Below are 22372 nucleotides of genomic sequence, written 5' to 3'. Positions count from 1 at the left end.
GGGCTTTTGGCCCAGTGTAAAAGGTCGCGGATACTCAGGTGTAAATTGGTGCAACGTACATTTAAAATCTGCAGTCTTTTTCATGAATCCATTCCATTCTGCCCATATTACACTGACACTGGAGTGGGGAAAAAATCGGAAACACCACTCCATTGTGTCCTGATTTATTTTGCTGTTGATATTTCCACAGACTTGTCTGCTAAAATTCAGATAGGAGAAACAATCGTGCAATGTTTGGTTCATAAAACAAAGACATTTAATTTGAACATGTACAAAATATTTCCCTTAGTTTTGCTTGCTCTCCATTTTGATGCCATCAAGTGTTTCACTTCTTTCCTTTTTGATTCATTGGCTTTTTAATATTGTTTGATTTGAAAACCATTTCCACTGAGTCTTTTTTGCCAACTATTTTCCTTACGGAAATGTGAAGCACTGTAATTTTAAAATGTACTACAGTCATTTCTTTCATTGGGCTCTCCTTATACTTGAGAAATTGTTAAACTTGATAATTAAACTTCTTGTGCTCATTAGTGTGTAATAGTTGGGGATTTATATGTTCATTATTGTTTCCCATAAACGTTGTAACAGGTAATCTATTATTGCCCATTTTGTACCCTTATGAAAATAATACGACACATGTTTCCATTTGATATATTAAGAAGTAGAAAATTACACCTATTATTCCTTCAATTTTGTCTTTGCACAAAACTCTACCAGTAGAATGAAGATAATTTATCATAATATGATTGATAAGATTTTTCTTTTAAGTCCTGATTTAGGATTCAATCTCCAGAGCAAGGCCCTCCTTCTTCCTCCACTATGTTTCTCTTCATTCCCTAGGTGGAAATGCGGAGGTTGATCATCTCTTTGCATTCATCTTGGTCATATTCATAAAGCCTGAGGATACAAAGTGGAACAGAGTGTGAACCGTCTGTCACTGTTTGAAAATAAGCATAGCAACCTTCTCAGTACAGGCTCCATATTGATAGTTACCGCATAATATTTTCCACATCGTCGACTGTTTCAGGTAACCTCGTGCCCCTTGTTTCAGGCAAAAGCTGCACCAAACCACCAGCTACCAGAGAAAGAGCACCTAGAGGAAAATGGAGACTGATTACAATGCGCTGTATCTGCTACCAATCTCCATTGTTTGATTATGTGGAGTCCACGATGGGTCAGGTCCAGGTTAAGAAACTTGCATCATTTGTGGACAAGTTGAAGTATAGAAAATGCTAACCTAAACTTGGCTGCCGCAGGTTAAATAAAGTACACATTGCAAGTCACAGCAGGACATATTAGAAACACTTTAACTGCTCTCCGAAGTGGTTTTTAGGCAGCTGCATTGGTTTAAGAAGTAGATTCACCACCGCCTTCACCACTGGCAACTAGGGATGGTGATAAATACCAGACTTGCCAGTAACACCCACATCTCAATAATGAATAAAGAAAAATGTGCAGCACCCAATTTGAGTGAACCTTTCAGTGCGTGCACTTGACATATTAAACATCAGTCACAGAGAACTAAGGGCAGCACTGCTAAATATCCCATGTATCAGGATGCTGTCTGACATGCTATATTGTTCCTCCAATTTTTGCTTTTACCTCAGATTTCCAAACTCAGCCTTTGTATTTTTATTTCAATACCTTGTAATTTTTTTTTATACATATGTGTCTAATTTTTGTTTGTTCTGGTTTAGAGCATACTGTTGCAATTCTGTTGTACTGTTAACATAAGAAAAAGCTTTCTCTTGGTGTATCCGTGTCATTGGGGAGGTGGTGGCATAGTGCTGATGTCACTAGACTAGCAATCCAGAATCTTAGGCTAATGCTCTGTTGGCGGGTGTCGGGGTGGGGTGTAGGATCAAAGCAGTTAGGTTGAATTTTAAATTGAATTAATACATCTGGAACATAAAGCTAGCTGTGTCATCAATTGCCAGAAATATCCATCTGGTTCACTAATTCCCTTCAGGGAAGGAAACCTGCCTACATGTGACTCCAAACCCACAGCAGCTTGATGGCAATTAAGGATGAGCAATAAAAGCTGCTGGCCTTGCCTGTGACATGCACAGCCCATGAAAGAAGAAATAAAATTCCCAACATGTGTAACTGGATGGAGAGGGAGAAGGAAAATGTGTGTATCAGCCCATACTGCTTATCCCTGTGGTGTAGCTATTACTAAAAGGACATTGGACAGGAGGAGACAATTCAGCCCCTCCAGCTTGACCTGCCATTCAATGAGATCATGTCTGATCTGCATCTTAACTCATCCACCTTGCCTCTATATCCCCTGGCTAACAAAAATCTATTGATTTTAAATTATTAATTGAGCTAGAACCTATTGCTTTTGGTGGGAGAAAGTTCCACATTACTACCACCCTTTGTGTGAAGTGGTGCTTCCTAACATCCCCCCTGAGTGGCCTGGCTCCAATTTTAAATTTACTCCTGGTCCCAGATTATCTCACCCGAGGGAAAGGTTTCTCAGCCATAGTACGTCAAGGGGCTGGAAACTGTGATGAAGCTCGCGGCCTATGTACCTGACATGGAATGTATATTCTAAATACCAAGAGTATCGCAATTGTATTGAGGCACCTCAGAATGGAACAGGCTGAATGGGAAAAAAGTTGAATTTTACTACATTTCCTGTAATTTTCAATTCAAAATGTTTTGTAATTTACTTTTACAAATGTTGTGAATAATATGTATTTTTTAAAGGAACAGTTTCTCTCCACCTACCCTGTCAATTCCTTTCAAAATCCTAAAATCCTTAATCAAATCACCCCTTAACTTTCTATATTCCAGGAAGTGCAAGTCCAGTTTATTTAATCTCTCCTCATAATTTAATCCTTATAGCCCTGGTAACATTCTGATGAGCGGGGCCTGCATTTCTTACAGGACAATAGATAGTTTCGAAGATGCGGTGCCCAGACCTGTACACAATGCCCCACATGTGGCCAAACCATGGCTCTGTACAGCTTCAGAGAAACTTCCTTTTGTTTATACTCCAGCCCTCCAGACATAAAGGCCAGCATTCCATGAGCCTTTTTTGATTATTTTTTGCACCTGACTACCACCTTTCAGTGTTCTGTGTACATGAATTCCTAGCTGTTCACTGCTTAAAAAAATCTATCCCTTTTTGCTCCAAAATGGATGAACTCGCATTGTATCAAAATCCGTCCGCCACAGTTTTACCCATCCGTCAATGTTTCCTCATAACTTTATGCTCCAGTCTACATTAAAAACTGTTCCACCAATCTCTGTGTCATCAGCAAACTTGGATAGATTGCTATCTATTGTGTTAGCTAAGTCATGAATGAATAGAGTGAAGAATTGAGTCCATAGCACAGATTCTCCTACTCTCTGTCTTCTATTTCCTAAGGTCAGTGTCTTATGTGGAATCTTATCAAATGCCTTCTAAAGTCCACATGAACTACAACCATAAATATTTCCTGAAAACCACTTTAGTTACTTGTTCAAAAAAGTCAGTTTGGTTCATTAGAAATGACCTAACCTGTACAAATCCGTGTTAGTTCATTTTAATCAGTTTACATTTCTCTAGGTGCTTAGTCACTCATTCATCACGGCAGCACTGAGACCTTAGATGGCTTCTGCCTGTGCATCAGTGGAAGCTGAGACATTGGCAGGAGCTGCTACCATAGCTTATTTTTAAGTTCTGTCAAAGAGTTGGTCACCACAGTTTCACAGTGAAAAGGATGGACTCCAAGTTCTGTGTGAAAGCCTGAGCCCGACTCTTCCATGCACCTTGACAGTGACAACAGCTCTGTGACAGGCCTCAGTGCCCCAAGCATCTCAGTGTGTATGCCCATCCATGTTTTCCTGCATGTCTCCCCAACAAAGTCCTCATCTGAGTTCCCCATAGCAGAATTCATGTGCAGCCTAGCCCTGCGGAGATCTGATCCACAAGTTATCCTTTCCTCCTGGCCTGGCTGCAGCCCTCTCGTGCCCGGTGACTCACCACATGCTGACCCCGACTCTATACTATCCTCTAAGGTGCATCTGAGCTGACGGCTGCAAGAGTCAGATCAGGTGATGGTGCTTCCCTCATAGGTCAGCAGGATGCTCTCAACCTTCACAGTGAGGCTGGCCAGGTCAGTACCTGAAAACAGAAATGCAGAAGGGGGGAACTGGGGTGAGCGAAGGGGCTGGGGTGGAAAGCATGATGTCCACAGTCACAGCATTTACAGCTTGCACTTCATGTCAGACAGCATGATGATGATGAGGTGGAATTTGAGGAGCATTGGCAGGAACATAGCCTCATCCTGACTGTTCCCGGTGATGCTGAATGCAACCTTACTAGTAGATGGCCCCATGATGCGGAGCACCGTCTCCTCCAGGGAGCTGAGGATATGCAGGCATGCCTGTCCTCTGCTGGTCCTCTGCTGTTTCCTGTGATTATGTACCAGCTTGTCCTGCAAGGGAGAGAGACGAATGTCAGTGAGTGTGTTTCAATGTGTTTAGGTAATGTGCCTGTCATAGCTGAGAAACCAGAGGCACATGGATACTGTGAGAGGTGTCTGTGAGGCTGCCAACATTGGCTAGTGGATGAGGGTCGAGTGGAATACCTGAATGTTACCCATGGGTCCTGATTGCTGAGGAGTGAATGATGGGAGTGCGGTGTATTGAGCAGCATGAGTGGTTGGTAGAGTAGTGGGCATGAAATGTCCTTTGACCATCCATTCACTGACCTTGATCACTCTATAAACCATTTCCAGTTGTGTAGCCAATTACAGGGGGCCAGACTCTCGCTATTAATCTCCATGGCCACCTGCTTATGGTGTGTCTTGAGGGCCGCTGGTCTGTTTCTAGAACATGACATCTCCTCCTTTCCACCTCTATCAGTAATTCACTGCCTCAAAATATCTTGGAACTCTCTTCCTCACCTCTTGTTACTTTTGTTGTGCTTTTCCTTCCAGCCAAGTATTCACAGACAGTCAGCAGCTGCATCTATTGCATGAGTACAGTTTCCCTTTAAGAAGGAGCAGACTGCCTTTAAGAGGCTCAGGTTAACTGGTTAGCTGTGCTAGGTGTACACACTGCTGTGCCCCCCTGTTGAGCATGCAGCCAGTCAGCAGCACTTTGCCCATTGAAATTATTGAAATGAGGAGACAGCATAAAGTTTGATGCTGCCTCCATCAATGGGACTAGGCACAGGGTAATTATGCATCTCAATCCCCACGCCTGAAAACAGACCTTATCCAATTCCTCCACTTAATCTTTGCAAATATTGCACTCCTGTTGTTGGGCTTGTGCTGTGTGCTTTAAATGCTGGGATGCAATACACTCCTGCCATCCACTTCAAGTGTCCAATGTGCTGAGACTGAAATTTTAGCCCCCTCCCCCATCCCCTAGGAACAGGAGGTGGCCATTCCGCCCCTCAAGTATGTTCCACCTTTCAGTTAGATCATTGCTGAAATATATCTTAACTCCATCTACACACCTTGGTTCCATGATCCTTAATACCCTTACTTAAAAATTGATCAACCTTAGTTTTGAAATTTGCAATTGACGTAGCCTCAACAGTTTTTTGAGGATGCCTCCATGTTGTTTCTTTAAGTATAGCTTGTCAGGGGAAATGGACTCAATAGTATTATCCTCCAAAGAATGGATAAAATATATTTATTCATTTCGGCATGCTTAAAGGGGGAGATGGTAGTATAGTGTTATATTGTTGAATTTGCAATCCAGAAGCCCAGGCTAATTTTCTTGGGTACAGTTTCAAATCCCACCACAGCAACTGATAGAACTCCAGGTTTTATTAATTTCATTTCGAACTGAAAGCTAGTCTCAGGAATAATGACCATGAAACTACCATCAATTGTCGTAAAAACCCACCTTGTTCACCAATGTCCTTGAGGGAGGGAAACCTGCCATCCTTACCTGGTCTGGCCTACGTGTGACTCCAGACCCACAGCAATGTGGTTGACTCAGAAATGGCCTAGCAAGTCACTCAGTTCAAGGATAATTAGGGGTGGGCAAAATATGTTGGCCTTGCCAGTGATGCCCACGTCCCATGAAAGGATAAATTTTTTAAAACTCACCAAAAATTACCAAGGGAAGTTCACTCCAAATGGTTGCTAAGTTGAAGAGCACAAATGGCGCTGCAATCCCACCAATGGCACTTAGGGATGAACATATCGAAACACCAAAATTCCTGTTATTTTAAAACAAAAAATGTCACCTGGTAGTACAGAACTTGAGTATTGCTGAAAAAAGAAACATACTATTGAAGATTTTTCTCTTGTGCTCACTGGGACATCTCACAAGATAAATCAACACTAAAGGGAACAACAATTTATACTGCATGACAAGAGAGTGCTGATTAGTTGGCAGTGGGCTCTGATTGGTAAATGTGTTGCCATGGCGAATGCAGCAAAGAACAGTTAACTACCAAGTTTTTGTTCAAATTCAAACCAGCCAGGTTGACTCTGATTGATCATGGCATTGCCATGGGGAATGAACCATGGAATGGCTGTCCCCAAAGCTTTTGTTTAGTTGGAAAAGATGGAATGCATGAACAGAAGGAGCATTGCACATTTTCCAATGCCTCTACCAATCAGAGTCCACTTGCCAACCAATCAGCACTCTCTTCTCATGCAGTATAAATTGTCTTTCCAATTACACTTGGTTTATCTTGTGAGCTGTCCTGATGAATGTAAGACAAAAAGTTTCAATAGCATGTCTCTTTTTCAGCAAAACAAAAATTATTCTTACTGAGAAAAGAATTACACTAAGAATTTGTGCAAAGAATTGCACCAACAACCAATTCAAGCCCACAATGTGTCCCCCTTATGTTTGCAAGGAGCCTCATATATTCAGATTCAGGAAGCTACCCTCTGAAGGGAATAGGGACATGTCCAGGCATTGCACCGTTTTTGAATTAAACAAAGTGTGGGGGACAATAGCTCCCTGGTGCATTCTCCATTGCAGTGCCTCAACCAATCAGAGTCAACTTGCCAATCAATCAGTGCCCTTTTCTCATGCGGTATAAATTGTTGCTCCCTTTGAAATTTAACATACTTGCATCTGTCCTGATGAGTGCAAGACAACAAGCTTTGACTACTTGTCTCTTTATTCAGCAACGCTCAAGTTCTGTACCATCAAGTGACAAAAATGATCAGTTGTGTCAATGGCAATGTCAGTTCCTGAAGTGATTACCAGCTATCCATCATACTGGGATGGTATATCCATCCTTTATTCATATAATTTGAGTTCATTGAAAAGGTTTCAGTTGGTTACCTTAATGATGTGGGTTGCAGTTCATTGGTCACAAGGAAAAGTATACTGATTGACATAGTTATTCCACATCTGCCCAATGTAGCAACAGCAGTTTTGAACCAGTGCATATCTTTGAGATGATAAAACAAAGTTAATGTAAGGTCCAGACATATAGAATTACTAACACAAGAGAGCAGTCAGTTACATCTGGTACAAGACTTCCACCTTTTATTAAACACGCCCATTAAATCAAGTTACACCTTTAAGGAGATGCCCCATAGACTGGGCAGACATTCATTTTCTAAAAGGTAAACTAACCATCAAAATGTCTGATTTTTAAAACAGTTGTCAACTTTCTCCCCACTTACTTTTGTGCTGCATGTGGTGGAGGGATCGATCACTAGGGTTTTTGATGACAGGAAGTCATACAGCCCAACCATAATCAGTCTTCTGCTTTCTTTTGGATTTGGCAGAAGACCACAACCCCAGGTCCAACAATGTCCTTTCCTTGGAGATTTCCTTTAGGAAATTTATTCACTATTTACTGTTCCCTCTTTAGCTCAGATGTTACATGCTGTTGATTCACTTCCACTATGTAGGGAAAATACTTGACAGTTACAAGAGACTGAAATAGCTGGCGTTGGCAAGTGAGGCTTGTGCTCAGCAATGTGACATTGCACCGGGTGTGTACAGTTTGCCAATGTGTACTCCCAACATGCACAGGGAGCTGGTGGTGTTGCCTCCTAATAATCAGGATTCACCTTCCCTCAGTGCATTCATATAGCAGCCATGTTCTACATCAAGACATTTTAGAAAATTTGGTCCACGTAATCTCATGACTGATTTTGACTAAGAAATGGAAGTTTTCCATTCAGACAAAAACATCAACAGAAAAATAATAGAGCGAGATTGGAATCTGCCTGTGAGGTGTAGGTCAATCCCACCAGAGTTCCTTCAACCAAATTAACAGAATGACAGTAACCTGGTGTCATGACACCACTTTCTGTGAACTCACCACCTGGAATGGGGAGCTGAGGGGTTAGGTGGTAGGGTGAGGTGTGGCCAGCTACTTAAAAGACCTGAATGACAAAAATCTGAGATCTGAAATCTTTTCAGAAGCCATGGTAGACCTGAGAGGGTGTGGAAACAACTCTTAATACAATTAGACAAAGGAGGACGATATTTTTTGAAAACCTGCCATGTCATTCTGCAAGGAAAGCAGCCCAGTACCAGTGACAGGACAGTGACCAGGACAAACAGTGCTGACTCTAAACCCTACCCACTGACAACTCATTACCACATCTAGTACAGGACGAGGAGCCAGGCATGTTTTTCAGCCATTCATGAACTAAGCATGCCAGCTATCATTGCAGCACACCTGTTGGTGTTTAACAAATCAATGGCAAAGAGATAATACAAGTTCTTTACAGACTAGCCTTCACCTAGCTGCAAGTACTTCATTATTGAAATTCTTATATGCTATGACTGCAATAAAAGTTTCACATGAAATGCAGTTGTTGGTTCCTACGCCTGTCATCATCCCAAAATAATTCACTTGTTGGCACCTAATTGGCAACCAGCAGTTATTCTCACCCTTTGTGTTTTTTTAAAAGGGAAATTCAGCCCATGCCGGGGCACCTGCTTGCGGTGGGCTCCCAAATGTTTGTCCTCTTACATGTGGAGGGGCCAGAATTGCGGATCCTGACGAAGGAAGCCATAGGAAGAGGGTGAGGAAGAGAGATCCTTTTTGAGAATAATTTTTAATCTGGACATTCAACCAACATGCTTTGGGGAGCCGGGATCAGTGCTGATGGGGGAAGAAAGCTTGCTTTAAAATGAAAACCTGTTGAACTGTTGCACAGCAGAAAATCCAGAGAGTGCTGTCAAGAAGGAGCAAAGAGATTGCGTAGCTAAAGGAGTTGTCAATGTAAACAAGGCATGTGCCTCTTCAATAAACAATTCTTATCAGGAAATTGGCCAGCTAGGTGCTTGAGTTTGCTTGAGTTATCCAGCCAATCAACTGTTACCGTGGTCTTCATATGGTGGAATTTACTGAAGGGAAGTCTAAGTAACTTTAAGGTTTTAAGTTTTAAACAAGAATGAGATATATCATTTGTTGTCACAACCTATCATGCTATCATTGATAAGTCAATAAGGTCTTGGCGATGCACCTTGGAAGGAAATGGTGTATGGAAGCTATTGAGTTAACTTTGTTCCTGCAAGGAACAAGGAAGGAAACCAGCCAAACATGAAAGGAGAACTGCAGTCAAGGGAACTGATCATGGGAAGGAGAATGGCAATCAAAGAGGGAACTCGATTCATCCACAGAAGAATGTCTGTTCTGTGGTCAGAATTAGATACTGTAATAAACTTGGTGTACTGGACAGCTTTCTTGTTGGAAACAGTAAACTTTATTTACAGAGCTCCTGATGAAGCTACATGCTAGAACAAGGTCCACAACTAGAAAGGTTCGCCCCTAAGATTACCCACGCTTAGGGCTGATTCGTCTGTACAGTCACATGAACTCCAAAACAGTATGAAAGGTTTTACTTACGATCGTTACATTCCTCCCCCTTTAATTTTGTTTTACATCTCTTATTTACAATAATATCTTAATCCATAACATATACAAATATATACAGCTCATGCAATTATAGATTAAGTCTCTGAGGTAGTTTTCTGATTCGGTTGAAGTGACGTAGCTCCACGACTTGAGATTCTTCAACTGGATCAACTTGATCAGGAACTGCAGCATCAGGGACATCCTTAGACAATGACAGTTCAGAATTATTTACTTCAAAAGTATGTCTATTCTATGTTGATCTGGCACCACAAGGATCAAAGGTTCAACTTTGATTTCAGGTAACTGGAACTGGCTGTTGGAGTCTCTCTCCACTTCTTAGATGATCCACATGTTTTCAAACAATCCAGTTTTCCACTTCCACTTGGTATGACAAACTTCCTGTTTCAGAGACAATTATACCAGGAACCCGTCTAAGTCCAGTTCCAAAATTTCGCACAAAACTGTCTCTCCGACAGTAAATTTTTGAACTATACTGACTTTCTGACTACTCTGATTCTTCTCTACCTTCCTCTCTAAGTTAGGAAACACCAGGCTCAACCTTGTACGAAGGTGACGGTTCATTAGTAATTCAGACGATGTTGAACCCGTAGTTAAACGAGGAGTCATGCGATAGCTGAGAAGAAATCGCGAAATTCTGAATAACATTCCTTCGGATAATTTCTTCATTCCTGTTTTAAAAGTTTGAACTGCTCTTTCTGCTAATCCATTGGATGAGGGATGATATGGTGCTGTTTTAATATGTTTAATCCCATTTAAGTTCATGAATCTCTGGAATTCTGTATGAGTGAAAGCAGTACCATTACCTGAAACAATGACTTCTGGTAGGCCATGTACACTAAAACATTGGCACAGCTTTTCAATAGTTGCACACGACGTCGGTGATCTGACTTCATACACATCCATCCACTTAGAGTGCGCGTCAATGATCACTAAAAGTAAGGTATCTAAAAATGGACCTACATAGTCTATATGTAGTCTAACTCAGGGTTGACCAGGCCACTCCCACGGATGCAGTGGAACTGAAATGGGCAACTTCTATTGTTGCTGACACTGGAGACAGTGCACCATTTTTTCTATATCACTGTCTATACCTGGCCACCAGATATAGCTTTGCACAAGCATCTTCATTTTCACAATGCCAGGATGCTCACTGTGAAGCTCTGTCAAGAGTGGCTTTCTTCCTTGCAAAGGAATGACAACTATTACTCCTCATTACAAGATATCACCTTGACAGCTCAGTTCAGATTTACGGGCATAGAATGATTTTAACTCTTCAGGGACTTGTGCATTTGACCATACTTGAAATACCTGTTCTCGGACTCTTGATAAAATTGGACCCCGGTTTGTCCAATTCTTTATCTGCTTCACACAGGCCAGTGAGGAGTCCAGGACACAAGTACAACTTCTTGAGGTATTGGAGCATGTATAATGCTATCTTGCAATGGAAGATGCCTGTATTTGCTACATGCACACTTGGACAGTGCATAAAGGTGTACTCATATGCCGACAAAATCACAGCCCATCTTTGATTTCTGGCAGAGGCTATCATCAGAATTGCTTTATCTTCACCAAATAAAACTGTAAGTGGTTTGTGATCTGACACCAGGGTGAAACGCGACCATGCAAGTATTTCTGGAATTTCCTTACTCCAAATATTACTGTTCGGCCTTCTTTTTCAAGCTGTGAGTAAACCTTCTCGGCTGCAGAGAGGGTTCTGGAGGCACATCCTATTGGCCTTTCAGATTTGATTTCAAACTTTTCTTCTTGTGTTTGCCACAGAGTTTCGTCTCATCCTTCATTTTGATTTCACAGTCGGCCAAATTTCTCTCAGATGAGATCTTAACCTGGTTCAGTTCGGGGTTGAGCTACCTAGGGTTTTGCTACCCACTTGCATCTTGGAAAATTCCATGAATTTTCCTTTTAATGCCTCTTTAGCCTCAATCAACTGATTTTTCAGTTCTCCTGTCTCCTTTTTGTACCTTTTTGCTTCCTCCTGGAACATTGAACATTGTTGAGTTTTTTCTGTCCACTGTTTCTTCAATTGGTTCAGAGAAGCACTGTATTCATTTTGAAAACAAAAAATGCTGGAAAAACTCAGCAGGTCTGACAGCATCTGTAAAGAGAAAGACAGAGTTAACGTTTCGAGTCCGTATGACTCTCGAAGATTCTAACCGTTAACTCTGTTTCTCTCTCCACAGATGCTGTCAGACATGCTGAATTTTTCAAGCAATTTTTGTTTTTGTTTCAGATTTCCAGCATCTGCAGCAGTTTGCCTGTATTCATTTCGCTTCTTTTCATGATTTTCTCGTGGAACCAACTCTGGCCTGAGGGATCCTGTGAAGGTCCTTCGGTTCTCTTAACTCATTCCAAAAGGCACAATCACATTCCCTTATCAACTTCCTATTCTGACTTGACAAAGTTCTGACCAGTTAAGCTTAATTTTTTTTCACCAATCATGGCCCAAAAGGCTTAGTCCTTCACCTGTTGCAACAATCACTGGAAGCTGGGCTGTCTGTTGCCTGTAGAATACCTTTTACCTGTATTTCCTCTCCAGTATACATCTTCAGCTGAGCTGTGGCTTGCTCCAGATTCAGTGGCAGAGTACCTTCACTTAGGTATTTAAACATGTGTTCTCTCACCATTGTGCTCGATGTTCCTGTGTCAATCTTCATGACTACAGGCTTCCCATTTACTTGAAGGGTGATAATGATTGGTTTAGTTTTCACTGCTTTGTATAGGGAATAGATATCAGTATATGCAGCTTCCGGTTCATTTATATTGTGCACTTCAATCAACTTGGTTTGTTGTTTGATTGGCTGTCTTGATTTTGCCCTGCCCTTTTATAACATGCCCTTTTTTGTGACAGTAGTAGCATTCTGCCTCTTTACTGCTTGCCCCCACATCAGTAACAAATTAATTTCTGAATTGCTGGCGAAATGCTTCCAATACTTATTTTTGCTTTGTAAGTGGTAGAGGCTGTTTCCTGCTTCGAGGTTGTCTCTCTGGTTTTTGCGCCATGCCCGATGGTAGGTTCCCACTCCAACTGAAGAACGGCGCCATGTTGCACACTCTACAATGCCTGCGTGTCCCCCTCAGCACTCTTCATTGCTAGCAGTATTTCCATGGTGCGCTTCAGGCCATTATTAACTTCTGCAAGTAAATAGTGCTGAATGGCGTTGTCGTGTACACCACAAACCAAACGATCTCGCACATGCGTATGTGTGTGTGTTTGTGTGTGCCTGTATCGGTGTGTAGATGTCTGTGTGCACCTGTGTAAGTCTGTGTGTGTGCATGTGTGTGTCTGTGTCTGAGCGTGTGTGTGCATGTGTAGCTGTGTGTATATGTGTGAATGTGTGCGTGTGTGTGTGAGAGTGTTGTGTGCGTGTGTGTGTGTGAGAATGTTGTGTGTGTGTGTGTGTGTGTGTGTGTAGGTGTGTGAGAGAGTGTTGTGTGCATGTGTGCGTGAGAATGTTGTGTGCGTGTGTGTGTGTAGGTGTGTGAGAGAGTGTTGTGTATGTGTGTGTGTGAGAATGTTGTGTGCATGTGTGTGTGTAGGTGTGTGAGAGAGTGTTGTGTATGTGTGTGTGTGAGATTGTTGTGTGCGTGTGTGTGTGTAGGTGTGTGAGAGAGTGTTGTGTATGTGTGTGTGTGAGAATGTTGTGTGTGTGTGTGTGTAGGTGTGTGAGAGAGTGTTGTGTGTGAATGTGTGTGTGTGTTCACATGCGTGTGTTGTTACGGCTGGTCTCCAGGCGAGGCCCTCCAATTTGTTAACTTCCCGAAATTGTTAACTTCTCCTGGGTGAGGAGGAATGAGCTGGCTCCCCTTCTTTATTCAACACCTTTGGTTGGTCGCAACAAGGTTAATTTAAAAAGGATCCCTTCCCTCGTGGATTCCTTAACCCAGTATTTATGTTTTTGATGGAGCCAGTTTAACCAGGCTTTCTTGAGTCAAAAAAAGTAAGTTTATTAGTGACTAAAAACACAAGGAAAAATAATAAAAATGCAACACATACACACAAGCCAGAATTTTTCACTGAGCAGGCGGGTACGCACCTGACCTGCTCAAGTGTAAAATAATACATGATGATGTCAGGCGAGTGTCCCAACTCTTGCAATATTTCAGTCAGCAGGCGTGCGCTAAACTCGGAATCGCGCCCGCCGACAATTAAGAGGGCTATTAAGCCCATTAACGGCACAATTAACTGGGATTTTTCATTGCCCGCCCAACCTTATGGTTGGCAAGAAGACAATTCAGTCAGACGGCCTTTGCATCTTTCAGGAAACCTCATCCAAGGGTGGCATGAGGTTTCTGGCATTAAATTAAAAAAATAAAAATCTATGCACAGAATTTTTATAATGTTTATGCTCAGATGACGGCTTATGTTGCATGGACATTTTTTTCCCCAATTTAAAAATCTTTATTTGATACTTCTGAAGCCTTCAGCTCCCTGACGCAACTGTCTGCCTTCAGGGAGATTTCTGTGAGCACTCCCCCTCACCCGCACTGACTTCAGCGCTCACCCTCCTACAATGATCACCTGAGCCTTAGCGAACTTGCTCTTTGTGAGATTGACCACTAGGTCAGCTGACTGTACTTTCTGGAAAAGGACTTCCAGTTGCTTTAAGTGAGCTTTTCAGGTGTCCTCATTCTCTAGGTCAGTGGCAATAGGACATTCCCTGCTTGTCCCCTTCCCGGCTGTGATATTGCTTTATTATGTTGACATGACACAGCCGGTGCTTTTTTCCCTGATCTGGGGTCTCAATTGGATAGTTTACTTCCCCGAGCTGCTTTGCTGCTCTGTATGGGCCACTGAGCCGGTCTTTTAAGTGTTCATCTGGTATTGGTAAGAGCAATAACACATTGTCTCCTGGTTGAAAAGTTGAAAGGTTGGGACCCTGGTATGTTTGTCTGCCTGTTTTCTCACAGCTGTCTGGCAGGTTTTAAGGCCTGAGTTTTTAGCTCAGCGATTGGGTCTGGGAGAGGTCGGGAAACGGACCGCCAACCGCGATTGGTGCCCGACCGTGATTTCATGCCAGCTGGCCAATTAGAGGCCAGCCAGCATGAAGCAGGCACTGATAGGACCAGCGCTGCCTGGGTCAGAGGCTGGCGGAGAGAGAGAGCGCTGCAGTAAGCGCAGGCACGGAGGAGCATGGAATCAAAGCTCCCTGAAGGCAGGGAGCTGCTTCAGGGAGCTGAAGAGTTTAAAAACAAAAAATAAAGATTTTAAAAGCTGGGGAAAAAAAATGCTCATGCATCAGAAACAGTCACCTGAACATATGCAACATGAAAATTCTGTCTAAACATTTTCATTTTTTTAAATTTAATGCCGGAAACCTCATCCCATCCTTGGATAAGGTTTCCTGAAAAATGCAAAGGCAGTCTGGCCAATTCACTCACCCACCTGCCAGCCATACGGTTGGATGGGCACTAAAAATTTGCAGTTAATTGCGCCATTAATGAGCTTAATAGTTCTCTTAATTGTCAGCAGGCACACTGCCAAGTTTAGCGCGCACCTGCCAACCAAAACATCGCACAAGTGCGCGATGACATCAGGACGCTCGCCCAATGTCATCGCACGCTATTTATGCTCGAGTGTGTCAGGCACGCACTCGCACGGCAAGCAAAAATTCTGTCCCAAGTGTTCGCAGACCACACCCCAGGGGCTCTCATGAGTCAATCCCAGAACACTGTTACATTGTCTAACAAGGAGGCTTCTTTCTCTTCTAAAAACCTCTCCTTGATTAGTTTCAGAGGCCCTCGCATTTGATGCTCATGAACTAAGTCAAACGGTGTAAAACTGGTGGACTCATTGGGTGAGTCCCTGGTAGTGAATAGAAGAAAACCCGGTCCTTTATCCCAGTCATGGGGTTACTGAGGTAGTCTGCCCTGATCATTGATTTTAGGGTCTGCTGGTACCGTTCTAGCGCCCCCTGCGACTGTGGGTGAAACACTGAAGGCTTCAGATGGGTCACGCCCAAGTTACCCATGACTGCCAGGAATATTTTGGGCATAAAATTTGAGCCTATCTGACTAGATCTCAGTGGGCTGGTAAAGAATTGGGTTAATTCCCCCACAACTGTTTTGACAGATATAGTTCTCAGGGAAACAGCCTCCGGGAAGTGGGTAACCATGTCCATGATGGTAAGGATATACTGGTAGCCTCCTTTTGTTTTGGGCAGGGGCCCCACACAGTCCACTAACACCTTGCTAACTGGTCCCCCAAAAGCCAGCACAGGAGTCATAAGGTGCGGGTTTTATTGTAGGCTGGGGTTTCCCCACAACCTGGCAGGTGTGGCAGCTTCTGCAAAACCTTATGACATCCCTGTGGAGGTGTGGCCAGTAAAAATGCTGGCTGATGTGTTCTTGGGCTTTATGTATACTGACATGCCCAGCTATCGGAATGGCGTGAACTAGCCAAAATATTTCCCCATGTCATCGCGGCGGCACCACTACCTGGTAGATCACTGTCCACTCCCCATTCGCAAGTCTGTGAGGGGGTCTCCATTTCATTATTAGCACCTCATTTTTAATGTAGTGGCATCCAGGAGTTGTTTACTCTTCCTTTTAAGTGTCTCTATCTGAAGTGGGCCTTTACACCTTTTTAGGTGCGACATTCCATGTTCTTTCTGAACTAGTTGGTCAAGTATAATCCACATAGGAATTTTCCAGAAAGTGGTTACTTTACATTTTCAGCCAGCTTTTGCTTGTATGGCTTTTTAAAAAAACACTTAAAAAGTTCAATATGCCCATAAGTAATTCAGGGCTGTGGTCCTGAATTGTATGTGTGTGTGTGTGTGTGTGTGTGTGTGTGTGTGTCTGTGTGTGTGTGTGTGTGTGTTTGTATCTGTTGTGTGTCTATATTCATATGCGTGTGTGTGCATGTGTCCAAGAGTGTGCATGTGTGTGTCTGTGTGTCCCTGTGTGTATGTGTGCATGTTTGTGTGTTGTGTGTGTGTGTGTATGTCTATGTATGTCTGTCTGTGTGCATGTGCATATGTGTGTGTGTATGTTTATGTGTCTGTTTGTGTGCATGTATTTGTGCACGTGTGCGCATGTGCGTCTGTCTGTATCAGAGAGACCAATGGTGCAAACTCCAAGGTTTTCTTTGAATCTGCTTGGAACATTTATTGTAGCTGTTACTTATTTAGACAAGTGAATCCATGCAACAGGACTGGGCTTTTGTTCTGCCAGTGTCAAAAATGATGGTGGAAAATTTGGCAATGCTCATAGGGAATTCTAGGCTATAGTCAGGATGGTTTTAGTGACTATAATTCAATAGAGGGCTGTCAACTCGTAGTCCCACTGTTTGAATGTAATTGTAATTGAATAACAGGAAGTGCAAGGTTCTGCCCAACAGTAGTCATCCCAATGAGAAATGAAACAGATTTCACTCTAAGAATAAAACAATGATAGGTGGCAGTTTCCACCCTCTACAGGAAAGGCTGGATTGCAAAGAAAGAGTGAAGCAAAGTCCACTTTAAAACCCTGGGTTTTCAACATTTCTCCCACGTGTTATACAGATAAGTTTTTCTATGCAGAATCGTTCAGCACTTACCTTCTGAAATACAAGCTGCCAGTAGACAAAATGTTCCTGCCATTATGTTGGAGACTACAAAGGGAGTCCTCCGTCCCACACGCTCAACTACCAGGAAACCAAGAATTGTTGCTGGCAGTTCCACTGCTCCAGCTACAAAGATGTCAACATAACTGTCACCTCCCTGGATTCCTAAACGCAAGATTAGGCTAAGGTACACCACACTGCTTGTGAACCTGAAAGAGAAAGGAGCACAATCAAACGAACCGCTAAATCATTCTAACCATTCCTCATTTGAACACATTGACACTCATTACATTCACCTGGTATCCTCACTGTGTGCTGAAATCAAAACTCTGCTTGTGGGCGATTTCACCTCTTTAGAGTCCCATTTACACTCAACAGCATGTGATCAGACAGAACTTAATACGACTCTTTGTCCTACACTGCTTTTATAGCTGCTCATACTTAGAGGCTCATTAACACTGATGGCCAGAGCCAACAGGAAGGAACCTCATGAATGAGGGCAAATAAGTGTCAAGTGATGTCATTTAGACTCCAGTATCATTTTCCGCCCTCGCCACTGATTTGTTATCCTGCCCCCAACTCCCCAGGCCTCAGTTTGGAGTCATAGTTAATGGAGCCTTCAGCTGCCCATGTACTATAGAGGGTGGGATCTTACCAGCCACGCAGAGATGGATTTGGTGGCAGGCGGGGTTGTATGTGGGGGTGGGGGGACATTTTGAACACGGCATTTCAGATCAGTTATCTGGCACATTCCTGCTGACCTTGCCAGATGGAAAATGGAAGCAGCTCCCACCTGGCAGTGACAGGTAGCCAATTTGCACCATTAACTGTCAGTTGGGGCCAGATCGGGGACGCTGCTGGGATTTTACCAGCGCCAGATGGGCCTCACACTGCAGGCAAAGCCCAGCAGATCCTGGAGGTGGCCTCCCAGTGGTAGACAGAGGGAAACAGCAAGGTCTCCTTTATTTATTCCCTCCTCACCCTTTACCCCAAGGTTACTTCTGCCTCAGGACCACAGCTATGGCTGCAGACCATCCGGTGGGGGGTATTCTGGTTTAACACTATTTAGGGCAAGATCATGGTGATAAACCACAGCATTCCAATTTGCCTTTACCTTAATCATCAGAAAATTGAGTGCTGAAAAGATTTACAGTGCAGTAGACCACATAGGTATTATAGATTGTTAGCTAACTAGGTAAATGGTTTCCAGGAACAAATTGTACTCTTTTCCATGATATGCAAATACTTGATAACCTACTGTAACCAAATTATCTATTCAAATATTTCTGTATGCGTGAACATCTTCACTTGTTCATATTGAACAATAGTATTGCTCCTGCCCAATTTTCTTTAGTTTTGTCAATACTGCTTGAACTCCAGTCAAACACACATGGATATGTGCTGGCATTGTGACAATTACTCACTCATCATACCCTGATCCTGTCCTCCCCAACATCAATGGAATTTCAAGAAGGAACATTGTGTACTGGTCAAGGGTGGAGACTGGCTGATTTTCCACTGCCTAACCCAAGGGCTTGTAGTGCTGCTTCCATATTGGTGAACTGAGCTCAGCCTAGAGTTGAGCTGGGATCTTTTCAGTTTGTGTGGGTTTTTTGTTCAATGATGTTCAATGTAACCTACGTCCAAGGGTTATGCAAATAGTATACAATGGTAGAGCACCATTGTACTTAAGAGAGCAAAACTGTCTTATACATTCAGTAATACATCTTACCATATACAGTGTCAATTTATTATCTTACCAGGAATACATTAAAATAAGTGTTCGCTTTCTCATTTGTGGTGTCCTAAACAAATCCAGTAAGGAAGGATTCTTTATCTCTTCAGAACTGTTCTCTCCTCTTATCATCTGAAAAATACCATTGAGTTATGTCATTGGAATAAAAGTTAATTTTAAATTCCTTCAAATTTCTCTTAACTGTGTGCAATCAGCTCGTTGCACTGCGCAGTCCCTTTAAAATTAACACAAGGCCATGCAAGCATTCATCTTAAAGGGGTTGTTGCTTGTGTGCAGCCTGTTTGCTCAGGTCCTATGCAGTACATTTCCCTCAATGCTGCACCGTCAGACACTGAGAAGCTTAGAGGGAGAATTGCCCAAACCTTGCAGATTTTGTCATTTTTAAATGAATATCCAATTTCCTTTTGAAAGCCGCTGTTAAATCTGCTTCCACCACCCTTTCAAGTAATGCATGCCACATCATGACGGTTCACTGATTGGAAACAATTCTCCTCCTCTCCCCCTTTGCTTTTTTGCCAACTATCTTAGATCTGTACCCTCTGAATACCAACTCTCCTGCCAGTGGAAACGGTTTCTCCTTATCAGCTTAATAATTTTGAACACCTGTATTAAATCTCTCCTTATCTTTTCTTGCTCTAATGAAAGAAAGACTTGCATTTATACGGAGACTTTCATGGCCTCGGGAAGCCCCAAAGTGCTTTACAGCCAATGAAGTATTTTTGAAATGTAATGACTCTTGTAATATAGGAAATGTGGCAGGCAATTTGTGCACAGCAAGCTCCCAAAAATAATGACCAGAAAATGAGTTTCTGAGATATTGACTGAGGGGTAAATTCTATGAACTAATTAATTGGGGAAACCAACATCTTGCCATAATAGCCCAGAGTTTACAGTCACTGACAAAGCAAGGGTGCTCATCATAGGCCTCAAAGCTAGCCTTGCTGAAAGATCTAGCAATCTCTCTGGCAAGAATTTCACCTCAATCATCATTGTTACATCCACAGCTGATGTTATCTGCTGTGCAAGTCAAATCCCAGAGTCAAATCCCAGAGTCCTACTGATCGTAACCTTCTTTTATGTTTTGAAAACAAGGGGAAAACTATTGATTCCAGAAGCATAGGATCTCAGTAACATTTTTAGGATTTAAAATTAAAAGATTTATTAACAAGAAGGAAAAAAAACTTAAACACACAAGATTAGAATTACACAATTAAAACAGCCTTACAAAACATTCTCAAAAAAACATCATTGGGTCAGGACACACAGGTAAACTACTTGACAATAGCTCTCTTATAGATTTTTAAGCATAAAAATCCAGTAATATTACCAAGGCAAAACTTAATAAAGGTATATCAGACAACTTCTGACTCTCTTCCACTTTGCTGTGGAAATCCAAGAAAACTCAGAAAACAAACTGCCTTTTAACTCAAAGGCCGGGATTTTCTGGACCTGTCATAGGTGGGACCCACGGTGGGCGAGGCGGTGCCTCAGCCAGAAGACCATTGACTTGCGGCAAGACTGGAAGATCCCAGCAGTGGGCAGATGTGGAAAATCTTGCCCAAAGACATTTCTGACTTGAAAACTCAATGGCTGCTTCAAATTCACAACTTTCACACCTTCTTCCAGCACAGACCTTATCTCAGGACATCTCCCCCACACAGCCACACAGCTCAGCTCAGCGCCTTTCCTTAAATATCCGTTTTCCCTTTCATTTTAATTCCATTATCCTCAGCACCTCATTAAACTCACCTTTTCCAAAATATAACAATTTTTCATGTTTACCTATTGCCTCCCCTTTTGGGTCAAATAAAATTTAATACCCTTCCCTTGCTTACTTATGAAACCTTTGTAAGCTGTAAAAGTCCCTTGTCACTTCTAAACTCCTGTTTGAAATTTAGCAGGTGAAAAGTCAAGTCCCCATTTATGTTAAAATGCAAATTTCAAACCCAGCATATGTACTTGAAATCCAACTTCACCATAGCCTCTCACTGCAAATGCATGCATTTAGAAACTTTACCTTTCATCTCTCAGTTCTCACAGACAAGCTTTCTTCACTAACCTTTCCCCAGTTTAATTATTCATGGACGCGCACACACACACACACACACACACACACACACATGCACAGAGCCTTCTTTACTGAACACCATCATATTCCCAAAAATATTTTAAAAAATAATATCCCTCTTCACACCATCCAGTGGTACTACAACTGATTGTGTTCCAGCATTCTTCACTGAAGATTTCCCAGTGTGGAGTTGCAGCAATGTCATCAGGTTGTCCAAGCAGCCAATGGCCTTAAAGGATTTTCACAGACACCCAAACAAACAAGAAAAAGAACCAAAGTAGAATCAGGAGAGGAGGTTACAAAACACCAGGGGGAATGAAAACAACCTGAGGTTTCTCTTCTGTCATCTCCATCTTGGCAGGTATGATGTGATGGACATTACGGAGACATGGCTGCAAGGGGATCAGGACCGGGAGCTAAATATCCAAGGATATACATCCTATTGACAAGATAGGTAGGTTGGCAGAGGGGGTGGGGTTGCTTTGTCAGTAAGAAATGAAATTAAATCAATAGCAAGAAGTGATGTAGCAATGGAGGTGAACCGGGTCTCCGAGCATTGGAAATGGAAACATGGAGATCTCCCAGCTATCTGGTCACATAATTAAATATATCACAGCCCCGTGACATACAACACTCAATCAAGTCGATTTGATATCAGCAGCCACTGAAATATGATGACCTGTGCTATGATAACCCCTCTCACCCTCTCATCTTGTAAGTTCTAAATTGTGTCTTTCATGTTTCAGGGATGGATCAAGCATCCCTCAGAACCTAGTGCCAGACGAGGACAAAAACTTCTCAGAAAAGATCACCCATCCTGAGGATGCACCATTTCAGGACTGATGCGCACCCTCCACTAGCTCAGATACACACACCTTGGTGAAATGTCCAAGATAGATAGTTGGATTGTCAAATGGTGAAGCACACACCACATGTGAGAAGAAGCAGGTGGTAGCAGTGGAAATGGGTATGTCTGTGGAGAGTCCCCTCCAGAGGGTGCAGGACACTCCAGGCTTGGCTGAGGTGGATGCAGATGTTGAGCTTTGGAGCCTTTGTTGAAGAAGACTATTCTGGAGCAGCATTAGAAAATGTGAGAGGTTCTGTCAGCTTTTCCAGATGTGGTACATACAACTGGGGAGAGATTGAGGAGTCTGTTTCTAGTACGAGCGC

The 22372-nt window shown here is 42.6% G+C and overlaps 1 protein-coding gene across 1 annotated transcript in view; it reads right to left on the bottom strand.

The window, feature by feature from the left end:
• Window positions 1–275: 275 nt before the first annotated feature.
• The window catches only part of LOC121273768 (solute carrier family 22 member 3-like), a 46913-nt gene continuing 24816 nt past the window's right edge, over window positions 276–22372 (bottom strand). Inside the window, exons 6-11 of the mRNA XM_041180937.1 lie at window positions 19139–19245; window positions 17373–17587; window positions 7255–7363; window positions 6057–6169; window positions 994–1093; window positions 276–897 (exon numbers count right to left, since the gene is read on the bottom strand). Of these exons, the coding sequence (XP_041036871.1) occupies window positions 837–897; window positions 994–1093; window positions 6057–6169; window positions 7255–7363; window positions 17373–17587; window positions 19139–19245 (705 nt within the window). The 3' untranslated portion in view covers window positions 276–836. The remainder of the gene's footprint in view (window positions 898–993; window positions 1094–6056; window positions 6170–7254; window positions 7364–17372; window positions 17588–19138; window positions 19246–22372) is intronic.

This window comes from Carcharodon carcharias, chromosome 2, assembly GCF_017639515.1.
Source record: "Carcharodon carcharias isolate sCarCar2 chromosome 2, sCarCar2.pri, whole genome shotgun sequence".
Lineage (NCBI taxonomy): Eukaryota > Metazoa > Chordata > Chondrichthyes > Lamniformes > Lamnidae > Carcharodon > Carcharodon carcharias.
This window is presented reverse-complemented; position numbering and strand designations above follow the sequence as displayed.